The sequence below is a fragment of the Azolla caroliniana genome, unplaced genomic scaffold, assembly GCF_043228905.1.
Source record: "Azolla caroliniana isolate FFs.n. ecotype wild unplaced genomic scaffold, voAzoCaro1.0.p SCAF_7, whole genome shotgun sequence".
Lineage (NCBI taxonomy): Eukaryota > Viridiplantae > Streptophyta > Polypodiopsida > Salviniales > Salviniaceae > Azolla > Azolla caroliniana.
The window spans coordinates 4,420,032-4,440,101 of NW_028230442.1; the positions used below are offsets into that span (position 1 = coordinate 4,420,032).

The 20,070-nt window shown below is 38.0% G+C and overlaps 2 protein-coding genes across 3 annotated transcripts; one reads left to right on the plus strand and one right to left on the minus strand.

Annotated features, from left to right (window-relative positions):
• The first annotated feature begins 2,964 nt into the window (after nt 1-2,964).
• LOC147861620 (Tetratricopeptide repeat (TPR)-like superfamily protein) lies at nt 2,965-6,646 on the plus strand. Of its 2 annotated transcripts, none has more exons than XM_087322535.1 (6): nt 2,965-3,530; nt 4,279-4,427; nt 4,845-5,021; nt 5,350-5,440; nt 5,613-5,919; nt 6,111-6,646. In XM_087322535.1, exons 1-6 carry the CDS (start codon nt 3,154-3,156, stop codon nt 6,492-6,494), a joined length of 1,485 nt encoding a protein of 494 aa, XP_087178661.1. In that variant the 5' UTR covers nt 2,965-3,153; the 3' UTR covers nt 6,495-6,646. The 2 variants fall into 2 exon arrangements, with proteins under 2 accessions (XP_087178661.1, XP_087178660.1); XM_087322534.1 differs by having other exon boundaries at nt 4,279-4,424; nt 4,842-5,021.
• A 7,881-nt stretch (nt 6,647-14,527) lies between these two features.
• Nucleotides 14,528-18,418, minus strand: LOC147861621 (uncharacterized). The gene is made up of 7 exons (XM_087322496.1): nt 17,023-18,418; nt 16,365-16,498; nt 15,958-16,201; nt 15,605-15,810; nt 15,452-15,501; nt 15,249-15,354; nt 14,528-15,075 (listed from the first exon to the last, which is right to left on the minus strand). The coding sequence occupies exons 1-7, from the start codon at nt 18,347-18,349 to the stop codon at nt 14,698-14,700; spliced, it is 2,445 nt and encodes an 814-aa protein (XP_087178622.1). The 5' UTR covers nt 18,350-18,418; the 3' UTR covers nt 14,528-14,697.
• Nucleotides 18,419-20,070: the final 1,652 nt, after the last annotated feature.

Sequence of the window (20,070 nt, forward strand, 5' to 3'; positions counted from 1 at the left end):
TTTATGTGCTTTTCAAGTAATTCTACTTACTTCCTAAGTTCCTATACAATTTGTGGAAGTCAATTTGAAGATTTACATTGACCCTTTCCATGGCCATGATCTCAATAGGACATTATCCAATGTTATGTGGTAAATTGTGAATGGAATTGTAGCTTGATTTGAGGAAATTTCATGTGTGTGTGTGTGTGAGAGAGAGAGAGAATATATAAGAAGTATACAATAGAGAGGTGAAGAAGTTGGGTTTCGAACCCACAACGCAGTGCTTGTAGTGCTAACAACTACACTAGGGTAAGGTAATTACGATAATAAGAGAGAGAGAGAGAGAGAGAGAGAGAGAGAATATGGTTGATAAAGAATGATCCTTGGTACTCCCTCTTAGAGAACACCTTCGATTACTCCTCCTAAGTAATCGGGTCAAGGAATCATGGTGCGTAAGAGACTGGGTCACTGCGTACTAACGAGCACTACTCAAATCATTTATAGAGAATATGATAGACATGCTACGAAATCAGCTACAACCGATTCGTAATTATGTCTTACACCGACCGGACGTTAGGTAGAGAAAGATATATCTAGATGAGACAGACATAGAATTTGCCCACAAAGTATATATGTATATTCGATTACTATAGCATACAATTATAGATACAAGTACCGAGTAGACTCAGTAAACACTCACTCACTTGTTCTAGTCTAGACTTAGGCTTAGTCTGCTCTAATTCCTCCCTGTTGTGTGTTCTTTACTCCTCAATATATATAGCTTCCCTTCTGCTCGGCGTTTCCCACCCACTTGTTCCTTGATATTCGGCTTCCTTATTCGGTTGTTAGTGCTCAACTACTTTTGCTAGGTTTCACGCTTGTCCCACTTGTCCTACTTGTCCCACCGGTAAATAATCCTTGATACAAGGTCTTAGGCTCAATCATCCTGCTCCCTAGAGTCATCTAGAGAAACATGCAGTAGAGTCCCATGATACTTAGATTTGCAAGCTTGTAGGGGGCATAACATGCATGATCAATGAATCTTCTTGCATGAGCACCAACACCACATTTCACATATAAGAGAATGTGAGCCTTCCAATATAGAGGCAATGGTTGAGAGATTGTAGACAAGGTGAAGGGCTCTAATGTTGTAGGCATAACCTTACATACCAATTATATAGCTAATTTTAATGGCTAAGGGAAAGACAATCGGGAATTTGGTTAACCTTAGAACTAAGTCTAACCCATATGGACCTATGACTCATGTGACACATGGTGGTCTGGGAGCCTTAGGTGTTGAGCTATATAAAGGGAACAACTAGTGCCTAAGGTTATGCCTATAAAATCTAGAAGTGAGTGATTTCTATTGTTGGAAAATAAGATGTTTTGGTAGTTTAATACAATATATGTAACATAGTGTAAGAAGAAGCATGAGCCTCAAGATCTCTCCCATATTGCCCATTTATTTAGAAATTCTTGAGGGATCATGAAGCAAGCACAATGCACCATGTTACAAAAGTAGATCTTCACATTTTTCATCCATCTAAGGAGTCAACGCTTTGCGTTTTGTGTTAGCTTATATTTTTACTTGCTTTAATGTAGAGTTTGTTTTTTCGTTCTTCAGCCAAAAAACGATACAAAATGGTCTAGGCCGAATTTGTCACTTGCCCTAACAATGACACTTAAAAACTCTTCAACTTCTGATGCTTGTAATTCTCTAAGTCTTCAATCCTTTTCATAAAATGACTTGCATTCCATGTGCGAAGGAACGTGGAGACAATGTTCTTCAGGGTCCTCTTGATAAAAAAACCTTATGTATGGTTACAATGTGCTTTTGTCCAAATAGTTCCATTGAAAATTATTTGATGAAGTATTCGTTCTTGCTTCTCTATGTTCATCTTCTATCGTTTATGTGCTCCTCAATGTTATGGGGGCCAATATTGGAGCACCTTAAGTCAATTTTCCTTAGGTTGTCCCATCACTCTAGTCCTCCATATGCATGTAATTTTGACTTTCATTTCATATGCATGTTTCCTTCAATAAACTTCGTTTGTTTCCCAAAAGCTTCACTTTAACGTTAACTAATGCTTCAATTCTTTTTTTTAAAGCTGAATCAATCGAAATCCCAGAAGCCAATACCCTGATACTTCTTTGAATCTAAACAACGAACCAAAGTATTTATCGATGGGTAGGGTTAACTACATCCCAATTCGACTTGCGGAGATTGATGATGTGTTCGTGAATGCAATTGTTGCCTCTAGAGCACAGGGCCTGCCAATGAGCGGTTGCTCGTGAATATGTGCACCTCCCCCTCTTCAGTCTCGAGTCATTATATTCTCTTGTTGTCCGTCATCGATTTGTGTGGTGTCCATGGTCACATCGACAATGGTTTGGTTTCAGATTAACCGGTTCGGACCCGAACCGGTTCCTAAACTAGTCATGGCTAACCAGTTTGGCCAAACCGTTTAAGCCTAAACCGGTATAACCAAGTTGATTAAGTCTTGATCACTTTGGAAACCGATTTGGCCCAAATTCTTTCGGTTCGGCTTGAGCCATCGCAAATCAAGCTCAAGCCTAACCCGAACCGAACCGTCAAACCGTTTAAAACAGTTGAACGGTTCGGTTCATGTTTGAGCCAAGCTGTTGCCGATTCCTAGGAAATACCGTCATTGGATTTTTACTTCAATTAATTAGATTAGGTGAAGGTTGTGTGCCACCGCGCATGCCTGGCTACACATTTGTCCCACACTTCGGCTTCTCAAGTCACAAAAAGAAGAAGCTAGGACAATAATTAATTATTCAACGAACTAAATTTGCTTAATTCTACACACAATTACTAATCACTTACATAAGTACATAATTGTGTGTACTAGAACATTAACTCATTAATTACTAATTAATTGACTAATTACATAATTAATTTATTAACAGTGGAACGAACACCCACCCACACACACAGTCGCGTACTCTGAGAAACCCTAATTCCGCAGACACACTCACACTCACACAGTCGCGTACTCTCAGAAACCCTAATTCCGCAGACGCACCCGCACGCACAGTCGCCTACTCTCAGAAACCCTAATTCCGCACATACACACACACACACACACACATTCAGGTCTTCATTCTCCTCCTCCTCTCTGTGTGTTTCTGTGCTCATTTTCATTCATCGTCATGCCTTCCGTCGACGATCTGCCTCCTCCTTCTGCGGACCTATCCGTGGCTGATGAAGGCCACAGCTTAGCAGCTTCCTCGGCTCCTGATCCATCTCCATCGGAAGTTCCTGCTGAAGATAATGATGGAGATGAAGACGGAGATGAAAATGAAAATGAAAATGAAGATGAGGATGAGAATGAGAATGAGAATGATGGTTATGCTGACGCAGATGAATTTGAAGACGAAGTCGAAGCTTCCATCGAAGCCGAGGAAGGATTTCCTGTGGAAGGAGGAACCTTGGAGGATGCGCAGAGGCTGTACGATGAGGGGCGTGATGCTCTCCTTCATGACTTCGACAGAGCTGCAGACCTCTTTAGTCGTTGTCTGGAAATCAGGTCCGTGCTTTACCCTCTTCTTGGCTTTCATATTGTTCTGGAAGTTCTTGTTCTGTGCTCTTGTTCTCGCTTACGCAATTGTTTTCTGAAACTTCTTCCTCCTTTCCACATTAATTTTTGGAAGATTTTGTTCTTATTCCATCTTTTACCTTCATACTGTTCTGCTAAGCTTTAAGTCAGTGCTTTGTGTTTTTCTCTTTTTCTTTCGTGCCATTATAATTATTGGGAGGTTGTGTGCGTGAACGATAATGCAATATTCGTCAGGTTTAGTGTGTCAATGGAAACTTGTGTTGTTCTTGTTTGAGTTCTCTCTCTCTCTCTCTCTCTCTCTCCCATTTGAAAGTCGAGTCATAGACACAATTTTTAGGATTTCAAAGTCTAGTCTTTCTTGGAAAGGTTGATTATTACTTCTACTTTTCATGCTTCTGTAGCTGTTTGTTGGGAGCTTTAGGGTTTTGTGTGCTCAAAGTTAGGGTGGTTTTGTGTCTCAAAGCTGTATCTATGGCATTTCTTAGTATCTCTCTTTTTGCAATATATTTGGAATTTAAGGTTTTTGAAGCTTGTGGTAGATGCTATTTTTGGGTTCTCTCCAATTCGTATGTATGAAATTTAGGGTTTTCAAGTCCTTTATTGTTTAGTCTTTGAAGTTGCTTTGAAATTTTAGCTTTCTTTACGGATTCTGGTAGATGTGATTTAGGGTTTTTGTTGCTATTTATTGTTTGGAATTTCTTCTGCTTTGGGTTTTCAGGGCTCTCCACTATGGAGAACTTGCAATTGAATGTGCATCTACCTACTATAAGTATGGGTGTGCTCTTCTTTATAAAGCACAGAGCGAGTCAGATCCATTGGGTGAAGTAAATGAAGTCAGTGAACCTTCTACTGCATCTGGCAGACCTGGTGTGTTGGTTTTTTCCGTTCTTCTATGTTAACATGTGTTTGTTGAAACATAATGTGATGAGAACATCTGAATGTTGTGATAGTTGCACTTCTGTTGGAGGAAATAAAGCTTGACATATGCATATTTTTTCTTTTCTTCTAATGCTTTTACTCGGGATTGAGTTATGTGATTCTAATTATCTTGATATTGCTCACTATTTCCCTCTGTTTATTATATTTAATACATGATTATGGAGAGCCAATAAACATATAGGAATTGGAACTACAAATATACTTTCTGTTTTCCGTGTAGTGCTTATTCTAAAGTGTTGTGATTGTTTTTATTTATCTTAGTTTTATCCATTAATCTTCCCAGTTGATATTAGTGCATGAATATGGAGAACTATGAAAGCTAATCAAACATACCTCATTCACTAGGCGAACCCACTAAAGATGAAGCCACAGAGGAAGATCTGGAAGAAGAAGAAGAGTCAGACTTAGACATGGCATGGAAAATGCTCGATATTGCTAGGGTTATATATGAGAAACAACAATCCCATTCAATCGAAGAAGTCGATGTCATCACTGCTTTGGCTGACGTTAGTCTCGAGAGAGGTATTGATTATATTTTAAAACCTAATTTCATACCATTTATTTTATCCAGCTATTTCTGATTATATTTTCATTACATAATTGTAAAGCTTTGGCACACTATTAAGTTTATTCTTTTTTATCACTAGATATAGGATGTAATCCAGCTCTTCTTAATGCATACTTAGTTTGACTATTTTCTTTTTGACCATCCCTACTGTAAAATATTCTTTTCCCTTTTGTCCTCCTCTTTTTGTGAGCTCTCCTTTTTTTTTCTTAGAAATACAAGTTCAAGGTTTTGGTTTATGGTTTAGTCTCATGAAGGTACAACTTTTGCTTGCCTTGCATACAGAGGATTTTGAGATGTGCTTTCAGGATTACATGAAGGCATTGGAAATCATGGAAGGGCTCGTTGAATCTGATCATAGAGGAATCGCTGAAATGTATCCTTATTGTTGAGTGGAATTCAGTCTTTTCACTCTAGTGAAATGAAACTCTGCTACATATTGAAAGCCTTACAAACAATTCTCTACTAAATTTCTGGCTTAGTTTGTTACTCTAGAAAGGTCATTCAATGCATTATGCATAGGTTTTGCCTTGACTTTCAGTTTGTAGATATTTTAAACTTAGCTTGGCTCATCAGCTTGGTTACAAACCAAGAGAGGCCCTTAGGTATTGCCAACAAGCAGTGAGAGTATGTGAAACTAGGCTGAAACGTTTAAGAAATCAAGCAGCAATTTCTAATGGGACTGTGGATATTAAAGGTAAGTCAATAATTGAAGATGACAATGGTAAACAAAGTCAGAAATCTCTGGGAGAAGTGAAGGTTGAAACGGTACCAACAGAAACAGGATCTCAGACTAGTAAAGAGGAAGATGAGATCAAAGAGATTGAGCAGCTGCTTGAAGATTTAAGAGAGAAGGTATGTTTCAAATTTTGAAGAAACAAAACCTCTAGTCTAGTGTAATTTGGAGCTTTACATTATACCTTTGAAATGTTTTTGAAATTGTAAAGTCCTCGATGCCTGCAAATTTGGGGGTTATAAAAAGTACCTTTTGACAAATTGGGAATAACTCTGAAATACATTTTTAACACATAATTTGTGGCATATAGGTTTTGGAGCTAGAAGGAATGGCTTCTGGTCCTTCTCTTTTGGAATCATTAAACGAAACAAATCCTGGAGCTGTAGATAGCATCAAGCAAGTATTCAATGCAACCGCACAGTTTGTTTCTTTACCAGGTCAGACTTCATCATTCGACACACCTTCTGGATCAGCATCAATGACTGCTGAAGTAACCGATCTAGGAATAGTTGGTCGAGGAGTGAAGAGATCTACTCCTACTACATCTGTGGCAAGTGCTATAAATGGGCAAGGAAATAAAGAAAATGCTCCTAAGAAGCGCTCTCTTGATGATATGCTAACAAAAGGAGCGTCAGGTGAGACCCAAATAGGATTTGGTTGTGATGGTAATAATACATCCAAAGAGGGGTCATAAAGCAAAGATTACATAAATGAGTAGCATGCTAACTGACCATTAGGCAACATCTTGGTTTTATTTTCGTTCCTCTATACAGTTATTCTGTGATGCGAGGAACTCCTTGTACTAATGTATAGATAAATTAATGGTATCTTGATGCTTATCACTCATGGATGGTGCATACACTTGGTTCGTTTCCATACATACATACATACATACATATATATATAGATATATATATATAGATAGATAGATGCATGTCTGTCTAATCTTAACTTTTGACTAGAATGTTTGCAGAAATACATTTAGAATTTAGGTTCTAATAGGTGGCCTATGTATGTGCTGTTGAATGCATTATACTATACTATTTCCTGAAGTCAGAAAATAGATTGGATGTGGAGCTCAAGCATATAGGCTTATATAATTATGCTCATGTGGGCATGACGGCAATAGTTTGGTGATTCTACTTCAAGGAGAGGAATAGGGACACTATTGAGTTTGTTTGACTGTTCATGTCATTGTGAGGAGTTAGTCAGCTTCTTTATGCTCATGTCATTTTGTTCGGGTACAATGCTTTCTTTAAGACACAATTATACTGCTTCATGCTTATAGGGTGTTTAGGGAACATTTTGACAATTCTATGTTAAGGAGAGAATTAGGGGCATTAAATGAGAGTTTGATTGTGCAAAGCATTTTGTGTTCCATTAGGCAGCTGCTTTCATGCTCATGCCATCATTCGCAATTTCTTTGTTGGGGTACGATGCTTTGGTTAAAACTTAGATATACCACTATGCTCATGTCTAAGCGTATTTTGGAGCCAAGTTGGCAAATTTATAGATGAGGAATATCATTGAGATGGTAATGCAACCTCAAATATTTGGAAGAGTTGATGCCCACTCTTATATGTTTTGTTATGAGCTAAGGTCTATATTACAAGTTTTAATTATCAAGTAAATAGAGTTGGTCCACAGCCTTGGAAGTGACTCACCCTTCAATTGACTGCAGCTTCCATGGACTTGTTGAGGAAAAGTTGAGGAAAAGGTGGAAATTCCTCAAATTCTGATTTTATTCTCACCTTTTCTTCGACTTCATTGCAAGATTGCACCCACCATCTTGATGACTTGATGTGCATAATGGCTCAAGTCACTACTATAGACTGCATGGTTTTGTAAAAATCATTGTTCTATTTGGGTAGTACTATTGTTAGAAATAGGTCATAGGGAGAGAGTATAGTATAATGGCGGGTGATGACATCACCACCACAATTGAGGGGGATTATGTGGATCAAATAGGAGGTGGTTATGCCTTGTTAGCCAAGTGGTGATTATGACATGTGTCAACTGTATTGTCATCCTGAAGAAGTCAATGCAGTGGAGTGAGCCATACCAATGTCATCACCATTGATCACGTTGAAGCACAGCACTAGCTAGAAATGCAAATGAATCTAGTGTAAAAAAGCAAAAGATCAAATGTATATAGGTATAAAAATAAAAGCAATCATTTAATACCCATATTTTGTCACGTGTGTGATGCTTGCATTTTTTGACAAATCCATTCCCCTATTCATTTTGCTCTAAAAAATCCGACACATATTTGCTGTTGAAACTCACTTGAATACATATGTACCTTGTTTCCTTCTTTCTAACTAACAATCAGATGATATCTCACATATATCATGATTTCTACCACAATCTATCTTGTGAGATTTTATTAGAATATTGCAATATTTTATGCCTTTGTCTTATCAACATATGATGGCATAATCATTTGCATTCATATACCTTGCTCTAGTCAATATTATTTTGATTGGTTCTATTGTGTCTAATGTAGGAGAAGCGAAAAGTTGTCTTGAAGAAATCCTCACACATGCAAGATGATATACATGTGAAACGTGTCCAACCAAATTTTCTCTTCACTTGCCATGTCTTGAAGATGGAAAATGAATGTAAAATGTTGCTTCCCATAGCCTTTGCATGTTGATTACTTTTATGAACATTGTTGTAGCCTATGAACATTCTCAATTCAAGAAAAGCATAGTATTTTCGCAATGTGGTGGAGTAGCCAACTACTACTACTTTAGTATGCGAAAACTGAAGTATAGAATGGATTTAATTGCAAGGTCATAAATTTAAAATTTTGATTTCTGAAGTATTTTCAGGATGGATCATAACCAAGATTTCACATAAGCTACATGTCTCATTCAATATAGGGCAGACTGACACTCTTATCAAGCATTACAAAATTTGATTGAATTGATGGGTTTTGAGGTGCTAACTTTGATGTTACAATTCAAAAATGGAACTTCATTGTTTTCAAGTTCTTAGTTTGGATGGCTTGAATGCAAGCAATACTCACTCATGAGATAATAAGAGTGCATTTTGTTCAACTAGAAAAATATGTCAATGCCCATCCATACAATTATGTCAATTCAAAATGGCATTTCAATTTCTTTGACCATAAAAACTTGGACACCAAGTATTTAAATTGTCCCTAAATTTTCAATCATCAAATGTTATTACAATAGCATTGCAATGTCAATTGGTTTGGTTATTTACCATAATATTTATGTAGGAGTATCTAGTAAATTTTGAATCCTTTCATGTATTCTAGCAAATTTCCAAATTATTCATAGGGGTAGTTAGGTAATTTCACCTATTATTTATCACTACTACATGACCTCTTGATTTCATTTAGTGCATTACTTTATGTTATCTACTGAAAAGGTTCCCATTTGAGTAAATAACCAACTAGTATATGGCATGACTTCTTAATTCTAGGTGAACCATTAGGACCTGTTTTCTTAGTGGACATTGCTTTCACTAGTAACCTCGTGGATAATTCCTTCGTCCTAGGGGACAATTGCCTTGCCTTGAATATTTAGAAACTCCAATGCATAGCATGGCAAATTGGATCCCCTTCCCACCCATTGGCCTCTTTATTCTAGGTCAACCATTCACATCTTATCTTCAACATTGATATTTACCTTGGACCAACAACAACCACATGCTTTTACACGATATAAGGTGTTTGCTTGGCTTGTCCCCATTAATTCATGTTCATTGTCAGTTGATCATCAATTTTAAGCGTTGAAGATTGCAATCTTGATCGTAAATGTGGACTAGTTTTATGGCACCAACTTGAGCGTGCAAACTTCATAAGAGAACAATTTGGTCATGTGTTGATGCCAAAAGGGTGACTACGCATACAAGCTCATTTGCATGCAAACACAAGCATATCCTCATTTTCTACAAGAGGACCCCCACCATACACCTAATGATTCAAATACAGTATCTTGGATCCATGGGCATCATCCGTAACCAATTAGGATATCCCCTTTGGGGTCTTAAATAAGATCACTCAAGAATGATTCATTCACATGAATATTGAGTTATTAAATGCCATATTTTTGTAGAGTTACTGAATGCGAAAGATAAATCTTTACAATGTGAAATATATTAATGCAAAACCTGATTATCTAAAGGATTTTCATGAATTTAAGAACTAATAATTTAATCAAAGAAGACTTTATGCAAAGAGGTGAAGTATTAGCCCTATCAACATTTTTCGCAATGGACTAATAGGTGTGGGTAACAAGTCAAATAACAATATTCATATATTCAATGGTTATACATGGAAACGATGTTTTGTCAATAAATATCACTCAACATGACCCTTGTAGACACAAGTTCCTAGTAGAACTCTCAATGTTTTCAAAGAAAGAAGCTAAGATATGTATATCTTTAGTCTCCCTAGGTAGAAACTATTAATAATTATGAAACAAAGTAATAAAAGTCCGTGAAACATCTCTTTTTCAAGACAATCCTAGATTCGAATTGTTTAAAGATTGTATACTCCTATATACATGGGGTGGTTTATGGATTAAAAAAGAGTTGAAACAGAGCAAAGAAAGTGAAAAGTGAAAAGAGATAAAGATGGTTGTGTCAACTATTTGGAGAGGAAAAAAAGGTGAAAGGTGAAAATGAGAGACGAGAAAGGTGTCAATATTTTGGAGATTATGCGTTTGCATTTAATTCAAAGGAAGCAATATAAATTGTAACAAATATGTCTATAGTGTCTCCAAGGATAATTGTCATCAATGAGGCAGGAGGGGGTGAGGGAACAAACACACGTGATTGGGATTTGGATCCAAGACATGTTCATAGTTTCATAACTTGCCACAGAGGTAATTTGATTCTCAATTTTGATTATAAGATGGAACAAACAACCCAAGGACTAGAAAAAGATAAGTATGCTCATCTCAATCGAAATCTTTGAAAAAGCTCATCACTAAACATTGTGCCAAAAGACATATTTTGAAGAGGTTAACCAAAATAGCTCTACTACAAAAATATTTACGAGTTTTCTTTTATCAATCTAAAGCTTAACCAAAGCATCGCTAAACCTTCTACAACCACCACTTTCCAAATAATGGACTTATATAGAAATATGAATGTAAGATCTTCCACCATCAATTATTTGACTTAGATGGTAATCACCCATCAATCACTTAATAGAGCAATGGTACAAGATATTAGTACACACGTGACACTCTCATTCGCGCGCACCCTCTCTCTCTCTCTCTCTCTCTATCATAATTAGCTCACCTAGTAGTAAGTTGTTAGATTATTTACACTACATTTTAGTGTAAACCTTACCAACTAAGCTACATACATCTAGGCTCTCTCTCTAGTGACACTAGCAAAGTTCACTTAGAAAGAGTTTGAAAATGTTAAAGCACTTTCTTATCAAGTTTCTTCAAATCAAGAAACGAACACCATACACACTCCTACTTCTTGAGATGGTATCAAAAAGGGTTGTCAAATACATGCTTAAGGTTCAAAAAAGCCCTTCACATCAACTTCCTAGAATCATGTGGGAAGCAAGCAAAAATATCCAAAAGACACATAAAAGCAAAACTTTTGTGTTCTAGTTGTATGCAAGATGTGAAAAATGGTTTGAAAGATGGGATGCAACACACTTGCATCATGGTGCATCAATAGATTCCTCAATGAATGAGGCATTTTTGCGATGCTAATGAATCACGACATTGGAAAAATACTACATACGTTCCAACTAACTATAAAACTATATTCTTCACTAAAGGGGAAAATTGCACACATCAATACATGTCAGACTCTATCTCGTTGTCTATCATCTCTTTCACATATATTACATGCTAATGCTATATTTTTGTCTCATAAGTCATATTCGACCTCAAAGATGATAATAAGATCTCTCTCTCTCAAAACTAGACAACGCCCATCAGATTTTCCTTTTATTTCCACGAATGCATTTTCTTTATTTCCCAAAAATTCAAATGTTATTGGTTGATGCCACTAAAGAGAGAAGTAAAAAGTTAAGTTATAACTCACCATACACACTTATTGAGCTACCACACCTTAAGGGCATTGATCTAGGACATCTAGGGAAACAACAAAAAATCAAGGTCATTTGGTGAAGTGATGAAGTGGAGGGTATTTTGAAGAAGTTGAAATTGATGAGCCAATAACTGGCTAGTTCTCCCAATGGCTAGCCAGAGTGTAGGGCATCACAATCTTTTAAATAAGAATTTCTTTACGCATATAGACACATCCACCTAAAGAATACCACAAACTATGAGTACAACGATCAAAACATGGATTTGGAAATGTGATAGAACCCATCCCATGTATATGTATATGTTCCCATTGATCATATTCAATTGTTTACAATAGTTTTTTTGTCTCTCTTTAGTGGATTTATAACATTAATTCCAATGGGCATTGATTGGTTGAAAATACGAGGAACAACAACAAGTGTTATTCTTTTGGTTAAATTTTTCTATACTTTTTCACACCACATCAGATCAATTCAAGAGTGACTTATTATCTAGTGAAGGTATATATGTATAATGTACATATATAATGATGGCACATTGACCATAGTAAATTGGTTAGCATGTTTTCACACCACATCTTCTTATTCATTAGGAGTATTTCAAATCACATTTAAGTAGTTGGGCCATGATTTGTTTTTTTGGGGGGATGAGGCCCGAGGGTGAGGGGGATTGCATTCTTTCATTTGATAAAAAATTCAAGGTTAAGTTAACTTTCAAATTCTTTAGCGATTGTGATTGAAAGAAATAATGCTTTTGAAGGATCCCATCACTTGAACTTGGCATGATATGACCTTGCAAATACTTATTGCTAAGATGAAAGTCCTATCGTAGACTATTGGGCTTGGGATTCCCCCCTTCATACGCATTCGAAAGGGAAAACCCAATAAAAGGAGATGAGTATGTTCCAAAAGTTTCATCACACGGCGTGAGAAAACTTTATGCACATCGAGGAATGCACCAAGATATAAAGCCTCAGTCTTTCATTTGCATTGCAACCACCATGTTACATCCCTTACCCTCATGTTCATGTATTAAATTTATGCGTATGTGATGCAAGTTAGCTCTCACGACATCAATGAAGTAGCTTATATGGCAATGTCCTTGCCATGTTAATTTGGTCTAATGTGTGGACACGATCAATCAGGAGAAATGAGCCTTCGTAGCTACAAAGAAAATCGAAAGAGCAAAGGGCTCTCTATCATTATTGCACCCTCAACATTCAAACTCAAAGTTCATATTTCAGAACTCCAAACAAAATGCTCACATCACATCGTAATGAAGGTCCTCAAGAACTTGGCCCTCGGCACAACATGAATTTATAAATTCTTACAAACCACACAGTAAATGATCATCTCACCAAAAGACTATTGAAATGATTGAATTTCGTTATCGGAAATTTGTACAAACTTGCAAAGCTCTATAAAAGTTGGCATTAATTTCCTATTATTTTGTAGATATTGTAGAAATGAAAGTCAATCAAGGCCCCTAGCAATTTCTTGAACTCGAATTTTTTTGACACAATTAAAGATGAAGTTATAAAGATTTCTCATCTCGTCCATCTTATATTGACTTGATGTGCTTAGTCGTAGTAATGAGACATAACTTACATACACACTTGAATAGGAGTTACAAATACATTGGTCTACTCTCTCTTTCTCCCTCTCTCTCTCTCAATGTACGCTTTTAAGTTGTGATAACATCAATGCCACTAAATTTATATGTATGCAGTCCATGTGGAACCCACCAACTTTTCACCTGACATTCATTCACCCTCTTTTATTTTTCACTCAAATCTCTTAAAGACAAGCCCTTGCTACACTGTGGTGTCCTAAAGCCTTCATTAAATACTTGGATTGACTCTCAATAAGTGTTGTGGTGATCATTAATATAGTTTACTTAAAAGCTTTAAACAAACTTCCTAATCTTATAGGCTATAACATGTTGCTTGTGTTGTTTTTTGTTGTGATTGGTTAGAAGTTCTAACCACCCAATAGGACCCAATTATAAAGTATGTGTCTATTTGACCCAACCTTACAATCGCCAAAGATTCTATAATGTCTCTTAAGCCTCATTCATGTGCACTTAAGATTCTATCATGTACAATCTCTCACGCTTGATCTATACCTATCCCAAGTGTTCCCAACAATTAGCTCCACACATAATATTCTACATCCAATTCCTCTTACTAAAGTTTCTCCAACATTTAAACATGTGTCAATTAACTTGCCAAAGGTTCTATTGTGCAAGTCTAGTATGCCCAATCCACAAATGCACCAATTATTATTCTAAATGCATTCAAACCGAACTAAGATATAGATAGAAGTGCATGTGTTTGAATATTTAACATTGCATAGCTATTCTATCCTATGTCATACACTTGATCACATGTCCCAATTGAAGAACTATCACAATTTGAGTAACAAAACATTTGTAAGTATCCCCAATCGGCCCAATTCACATGAACCAAAGGTTCTATGGAGCAGGTCACTCGAGTATCAATCAAATCGTTGGTGTCACGAGTGCCTAATAGAGTTAATGCTACGACAACCACCGGCAATTTGAGAAACTTTAGAAAAGTGAATGTTTTACAATGTCGCCTCTTCGTATTGTGCTACCATTTTTTTTCACTTTTTGAGATAATTCATGCTCGGACATTCAATGGTGACACAAGATATGTTAGAAAAGTGGGTTTCTTAGTTTACATAGCCTCCTTTGCTTTGTTGTCTTCCATTTTTCAATTCACTTCCACTGTTTTGGTTGTAAAGAGAGAACGAAGAAGCAAAGAGGGCAAAAAAAGACTAACATATGTTTGTGAACCTTAACTAAAGTTTTTCTTCCATCAATCTACCTAAAGAACTCCGAATTGGCGGAGGAAGGTTTGCCCATCTCTTGGTAAGACATATTTCCGACATTGCCCATGCTTTTCCTTCTCCCTCTCGTAAAGAGAGGTTCTCCTTTAGATGGGTGATCACCATAGTAGAGAGAGGACCCATCGACGAAATCATCTTGTGAACAACCTCCTCCGATCGATGACTTTTGGACTTGCAATGCATACTGAAGATTCCAAACCACGTCTTCCATGGATGGTCTTCCCATGGGCTCCTCGCATAAACACTTTATCGTTATGTCCATCACCGTCTCCAATGATTCCATCGTGCATGTACCCAAAATCCTCGGATCTATGCACTCCAATCTCGACCCTTGTTCTCCCAACAGAGATTCCTGCTCGTTAAAAAGGATCCAACCACGTGCACACACCAAAAACAAAACAAAGAAAAGCAAGAAATTTATACCTCCATAGCACACACAAAAAGAAAAGAAAAACATGCTTGTAAACTTAGGACAAAAAGAGAGTAATTTGTATATGTGAGCATTATATGCATAGTTTTAGTTACCAGTTCCTTGGGTCCGTGAGGCCCCATGGAGGGCATTTTACCCATCAAAACCTCCAGTAATATAAGGCCAAAGTTGTACACATCACTTTTATCTTCACTCTCTTTCCTGAAAGAAAAGTTAAAAGGAAATGGGCCCCAGATTGATATTTTTATAATGCATTTAAAGCCCAAAAAGAAGGACCCATCTTCCAAATCACACAAACCTATTCTTCTTCTCCACTTGAGACAACCCTTTAGAAGCTTGAGATTTTCCCTGGAAGTAATTGTATCAGAACATATACCTCGTTACTTCTTGGGTTAGCCAATCATGGAATCCAACTTCAATTAAAACACCAAATATAATCATGATAACTTACTTCAATTTGGCCCTTGCCATATTGAATAGAGAGCCCAAAGTCACTCAGCTTAGGAACCAGATTTTGATCCAAGAGAACATTGGTCGTTGAGATATTGTTGTCGAAGATACCGGGGACTAAGCCAAAGTGAAGGAAGTGAATGCCTTTGGCTGTTCCAATGATAATCACAAGACGGTGGAGCCACCCAAATCCTTCCAATCCTTTACCTGATTTCATTTCACCATCAAAAAGATAAAGGTTGGACCTTCCAACATGGAACTAGTTAATCAAGACATGCATTCTTACTTTGTTAGAGTAGGGGCATGGCTAGCAAAATAACATTAACAAATGTGCATCATAGAGTAGGGGCATACCGGAAAGCCCCGTCCGTAATGTCCTACTGCTCACATACTCGTAGACCAAGCACATTTGGATTCCTTGGCTCGGCCCATCACCTTCTTCCACCATGTTGTAACCAAGCAGTGTAACAAGATGTTTATGCCGAAACTTGCCAACATGCTCGACGCGCATCTTTAACATCTTTGCTCGGGACTCTGGCTCCTTCTTCAGTCTCTTGATAGCAACCAAAGTACCATCATCCAACTGCCCTTTGTAAACCTAATTCCAAGAAGACAGGTTTGAAACTTGAGCAAATGCAAGGGAGCTGTTGTAACTTTGCTTTTGATAGTGCACAACAAGGTTCTCTAGTTTGGATAAGAATGTTGATTGGATTATGATCCATTGTAAGAAATTATGGCAATTGGCAATTGAAACTTCATACCTTCCCATGGCTACCTTCACCAATAAGAGTGGAATCATGGAAGTAATCAGTTGCCTTGTAAAGCTCATCCATGGAGAAGACTCGGAATTGAGGAAAACCCATGCCTCCGAGCTTCATGTTCCGAGAAATGTACCCTATAATCACCACCCACATACATATAATAAGCACATTTACACACATTTCTGCAGTAATCACAGTGCAAAAGCATTGTTTTTTCTTCCAACCGCAGATTTTAGACCATTCCCACTTATTCTCATTATCACTTATATAATCTATACATACATACACAAGACAAAGCTTGACCTTGCAATACCATTCGGTATAGGTGGACTCGAATGTCTCGAGCAATGGAGATTTGATGCTTATGCTCTTTACAAAAGAAATCACATACAACAGTTTTAGTTTTGAGAGATCATGTTCACTAACTAATGAACAAGTTGCTTTGCTAATTGTTTTACAGCAATCCGATTAGCTGAAATTTCTTTTTGAACATATACACAGTGGAAGATGACATCGAACTATTATTTTAACAGGAAATGGTATAAAAAGACACATTGAGCATAATGGCCACATATACACCAAAAAACATACCAAAAACTTTCATACCCCATCCAAAAAGAAAGAAAGGAAAGAAAAGAAAAGAATGCAGAAGGCTTACTTGCACTAGACAAAATCTCTGAGGAGATAGCCACCGATTTTTGGCCCATACAGGGCCGATTACTGCCACCACCGCCTCCGACAATTGGTTTAAGAATCTCTGTGTGGGGCTGGTGCTTGCGCTGGCACCGGCGCCACATAACAAATAACCCTATCAGTATGAAAACAAAGATCAACATCAAGGCGATCGCGCCTCCGATCAAGCCCATGAGAACCATCCGTGACTTCACATGTTTCGCATGCAGTGGCGATGGATAGGCACCCAAATCTGGGCCCAATCCAGATGCTAATGCAGCATCGGCACAGTGTGAGAATGGATTCTGGGGCTGCAAATCTGTTGAGAAGCAATTCCACTGGAAATTGACCTGAACCGCTGGCTGCGCCGCGTGGAGAATGGAGAGGCTCTGGATCGCACTGGGTAAGGCACCGGTGAATAGGTTGAAGGAGAGATCCAGAGAGGTTAGAGTGGGGGAGAATGTAAGATTGCTGGGCAAGACACCTGTGAACTGGTTCTTAGCCACATTTAGGGAAGTGAGGTTAGGCAAGGAGAAGAGAGAAGGAGGAGGGAGAGAAGAGAAGAGATTTGAGGACAAATCAAGCTCTTGCAGGTGAGTCAGAACAGAGACAGAGTTAGGGATGGCTCCATACATCTTGTTGTTAGCTAGGGTTAGGACAGAAAGACTTCCTAAAGAGCTCAACTTCTGAGGAAGAGTCCCATTGAGCATGTTACCATCAAGACACAGCACTCTTAAGCTCTGTAGGGATGTGAGCCTATTAGGTAGAACCCCTTGGAAAAAGTTCGACGTTAGGTTTAGGGTTTCTAAGTAGGTTAATCGACCTAGTTTGCTCGATAATGGCCCCCATAGCCCTAATGCAGAGAGATGTAGGGTCTTCATCTTTGTGAAATTTGTTAAGTGAAGGAACAAGGACTCGGAAGAGAAGTCTTGCGATAATGGGCTGCTGCCATTAGCACCCTCATTGAAGCTCGATCCTCTGTCTCCTATAATCTCTAAGTGCGTCAAAAAGACGGTGTTGTCTTCTTCATAATCACAAGATAGCGTGAGCGTTGGAGAGGAAGGAAGGTTGCAGAAATCCGTTTGCTCGGTCCATGATGATAGAGCTATGGGATACTCAAGCATTTCTTTGAGCTCGAACAGAGCTTTCTGCTCTGAGGCTGATAGAGAAGTAGAAGAAGAAGAAGCTGATGATGATGATGATGATGAAGAGGAAAGCAAGAGAGACAGAGTGAAGAGCAGAACTAGAGGAGAAGAGGAAGAAGAAGAAATGGGGAAGAAGATCGCCATAGCCATAGCCATAGCCATAGCCATGTAATGGATGGATTGATTCCTAAGAGTGAATGAATTGGGTTCTTTTCTTCTTCTTCTTCTTCTTCTTCTTCTTCTTCTTCTGTATTTTTTTCTCTTCTCTTTTCTATGTTTCTTTTCTTTTCTAGAAATGGTGAAAAAACTCTTTTGATGGGACAAAACTCAGATTTGAACCCACAACCTCTCCCATCTTTTGTTGTGCTTTAATTCATATAACACATATACATATGTAAATAAATCTATTTTGTTTCCTTCGACAGCTTTCACACCATCACTATAGTTAAGTGTATACCATTGATCCATCCATCGATCCATCCCGAAGCTTCAGCTCGGGTAGAGACTCAAGAGTTCCTAGTGTCTGAGTGACACCCCTTGTCCTTCGTTTCTTCCTTTCCCTCGGGGGACTTCAGTTATGGTTCACTTGTCTTGTCCGAGCCCTCTCGGTCATCCTTCAATACACCTACCTCTTGTCCTTAGTTTCTTCCTTCCCCTTGAGTTATGGTTCGCTTGTCTTGTCTGAACCCTCTCGATCGTCCTTCAATCCGCCATAGCCTTTCAAACCTATCCTCATTGTGTCCCCTTCACCTCACAAATCGCACATAAGGACACAACTTTATGAGCTTCTACCCTACCCCACCCGAGTGAGGGTCATCACATGGTCCCCTTGTAGGCTTAACCATTGTAGACCTGGCTTTTTCTCAAATATCTCGTTTCCTGTTGTTCGCTACCCTGTGACACTCCGCCTTGCCTATGATAGCTCGTACTACTGTGTTGAGCGGTTCACAAAATGTTTGCATGTATGTAAATGGAGCCTTGCTCGCAAGAAGCTTTGTAGCTGAACATTGCACCTAAACTTATGGATCCTTTGCCTTGCCTACATGAGCTCATGACATGTTGAGCATTGTATCGAGGGACGTACTCTCTCCTCCTCGCTTTCAAAAATGCATAATGTGCTTTAACAATGACATCACTACAAATACGCAACCTTTCTCATAGAAAGCATGTCACACCAAAATGTTTTGAACACTTTAAGGAAACATGACCGAATGTGGTTTATTATTCCCACTAGAGGAAAGGCTAAGGTTCAAAACACGATCAAAGATTCATGACAAAGCATCACAAAATTTAGAAGAAGAATAAAGCATAAGAAACCATCAATCTTATGAAGTGTGCAAGATAACCTAACTTAGCACACCTAGTTAGGGTACATGGAGTCTTGCCTCGCCTACAAAAGCTCATTACATTGAACAATGTACTACAACCTGCAAAAAGTTTTGGGGGGGGGGGGGGGGGGGGGGTAGTTTAAAAAGTTTTTCCACATTGGATAATTTCACAAACTTCTCCTATATATATATATTGAATTCCTTAATTCCTTTTGGTAGCACTGTATAGAAAGGAAAGGTAGCAAGAAGGAAGATTTGTCAAAATGCCATTCCTTTTACATGGAAATGCTATCAAGATGTATACACATTTTGAAACTCAATAATGTATAGATATAGTATTCGACATCCACCCCTTGTGGCCATTCCTTGGGAATGAGTGTCACATCCTTGCTTTAGGGATGGTTCAAATCAACCTTTGCTTCCATGTCTACTTTGCCACTTCTTGTCAAGATAAAGTCACTCTATTACATAGATAAAAGCTTAGGCCTTAGGGGTCTGACACTATATAAATGTATTATACCTTCAACGTGCCAAAATAACTTTGGACCACCATTATCATGG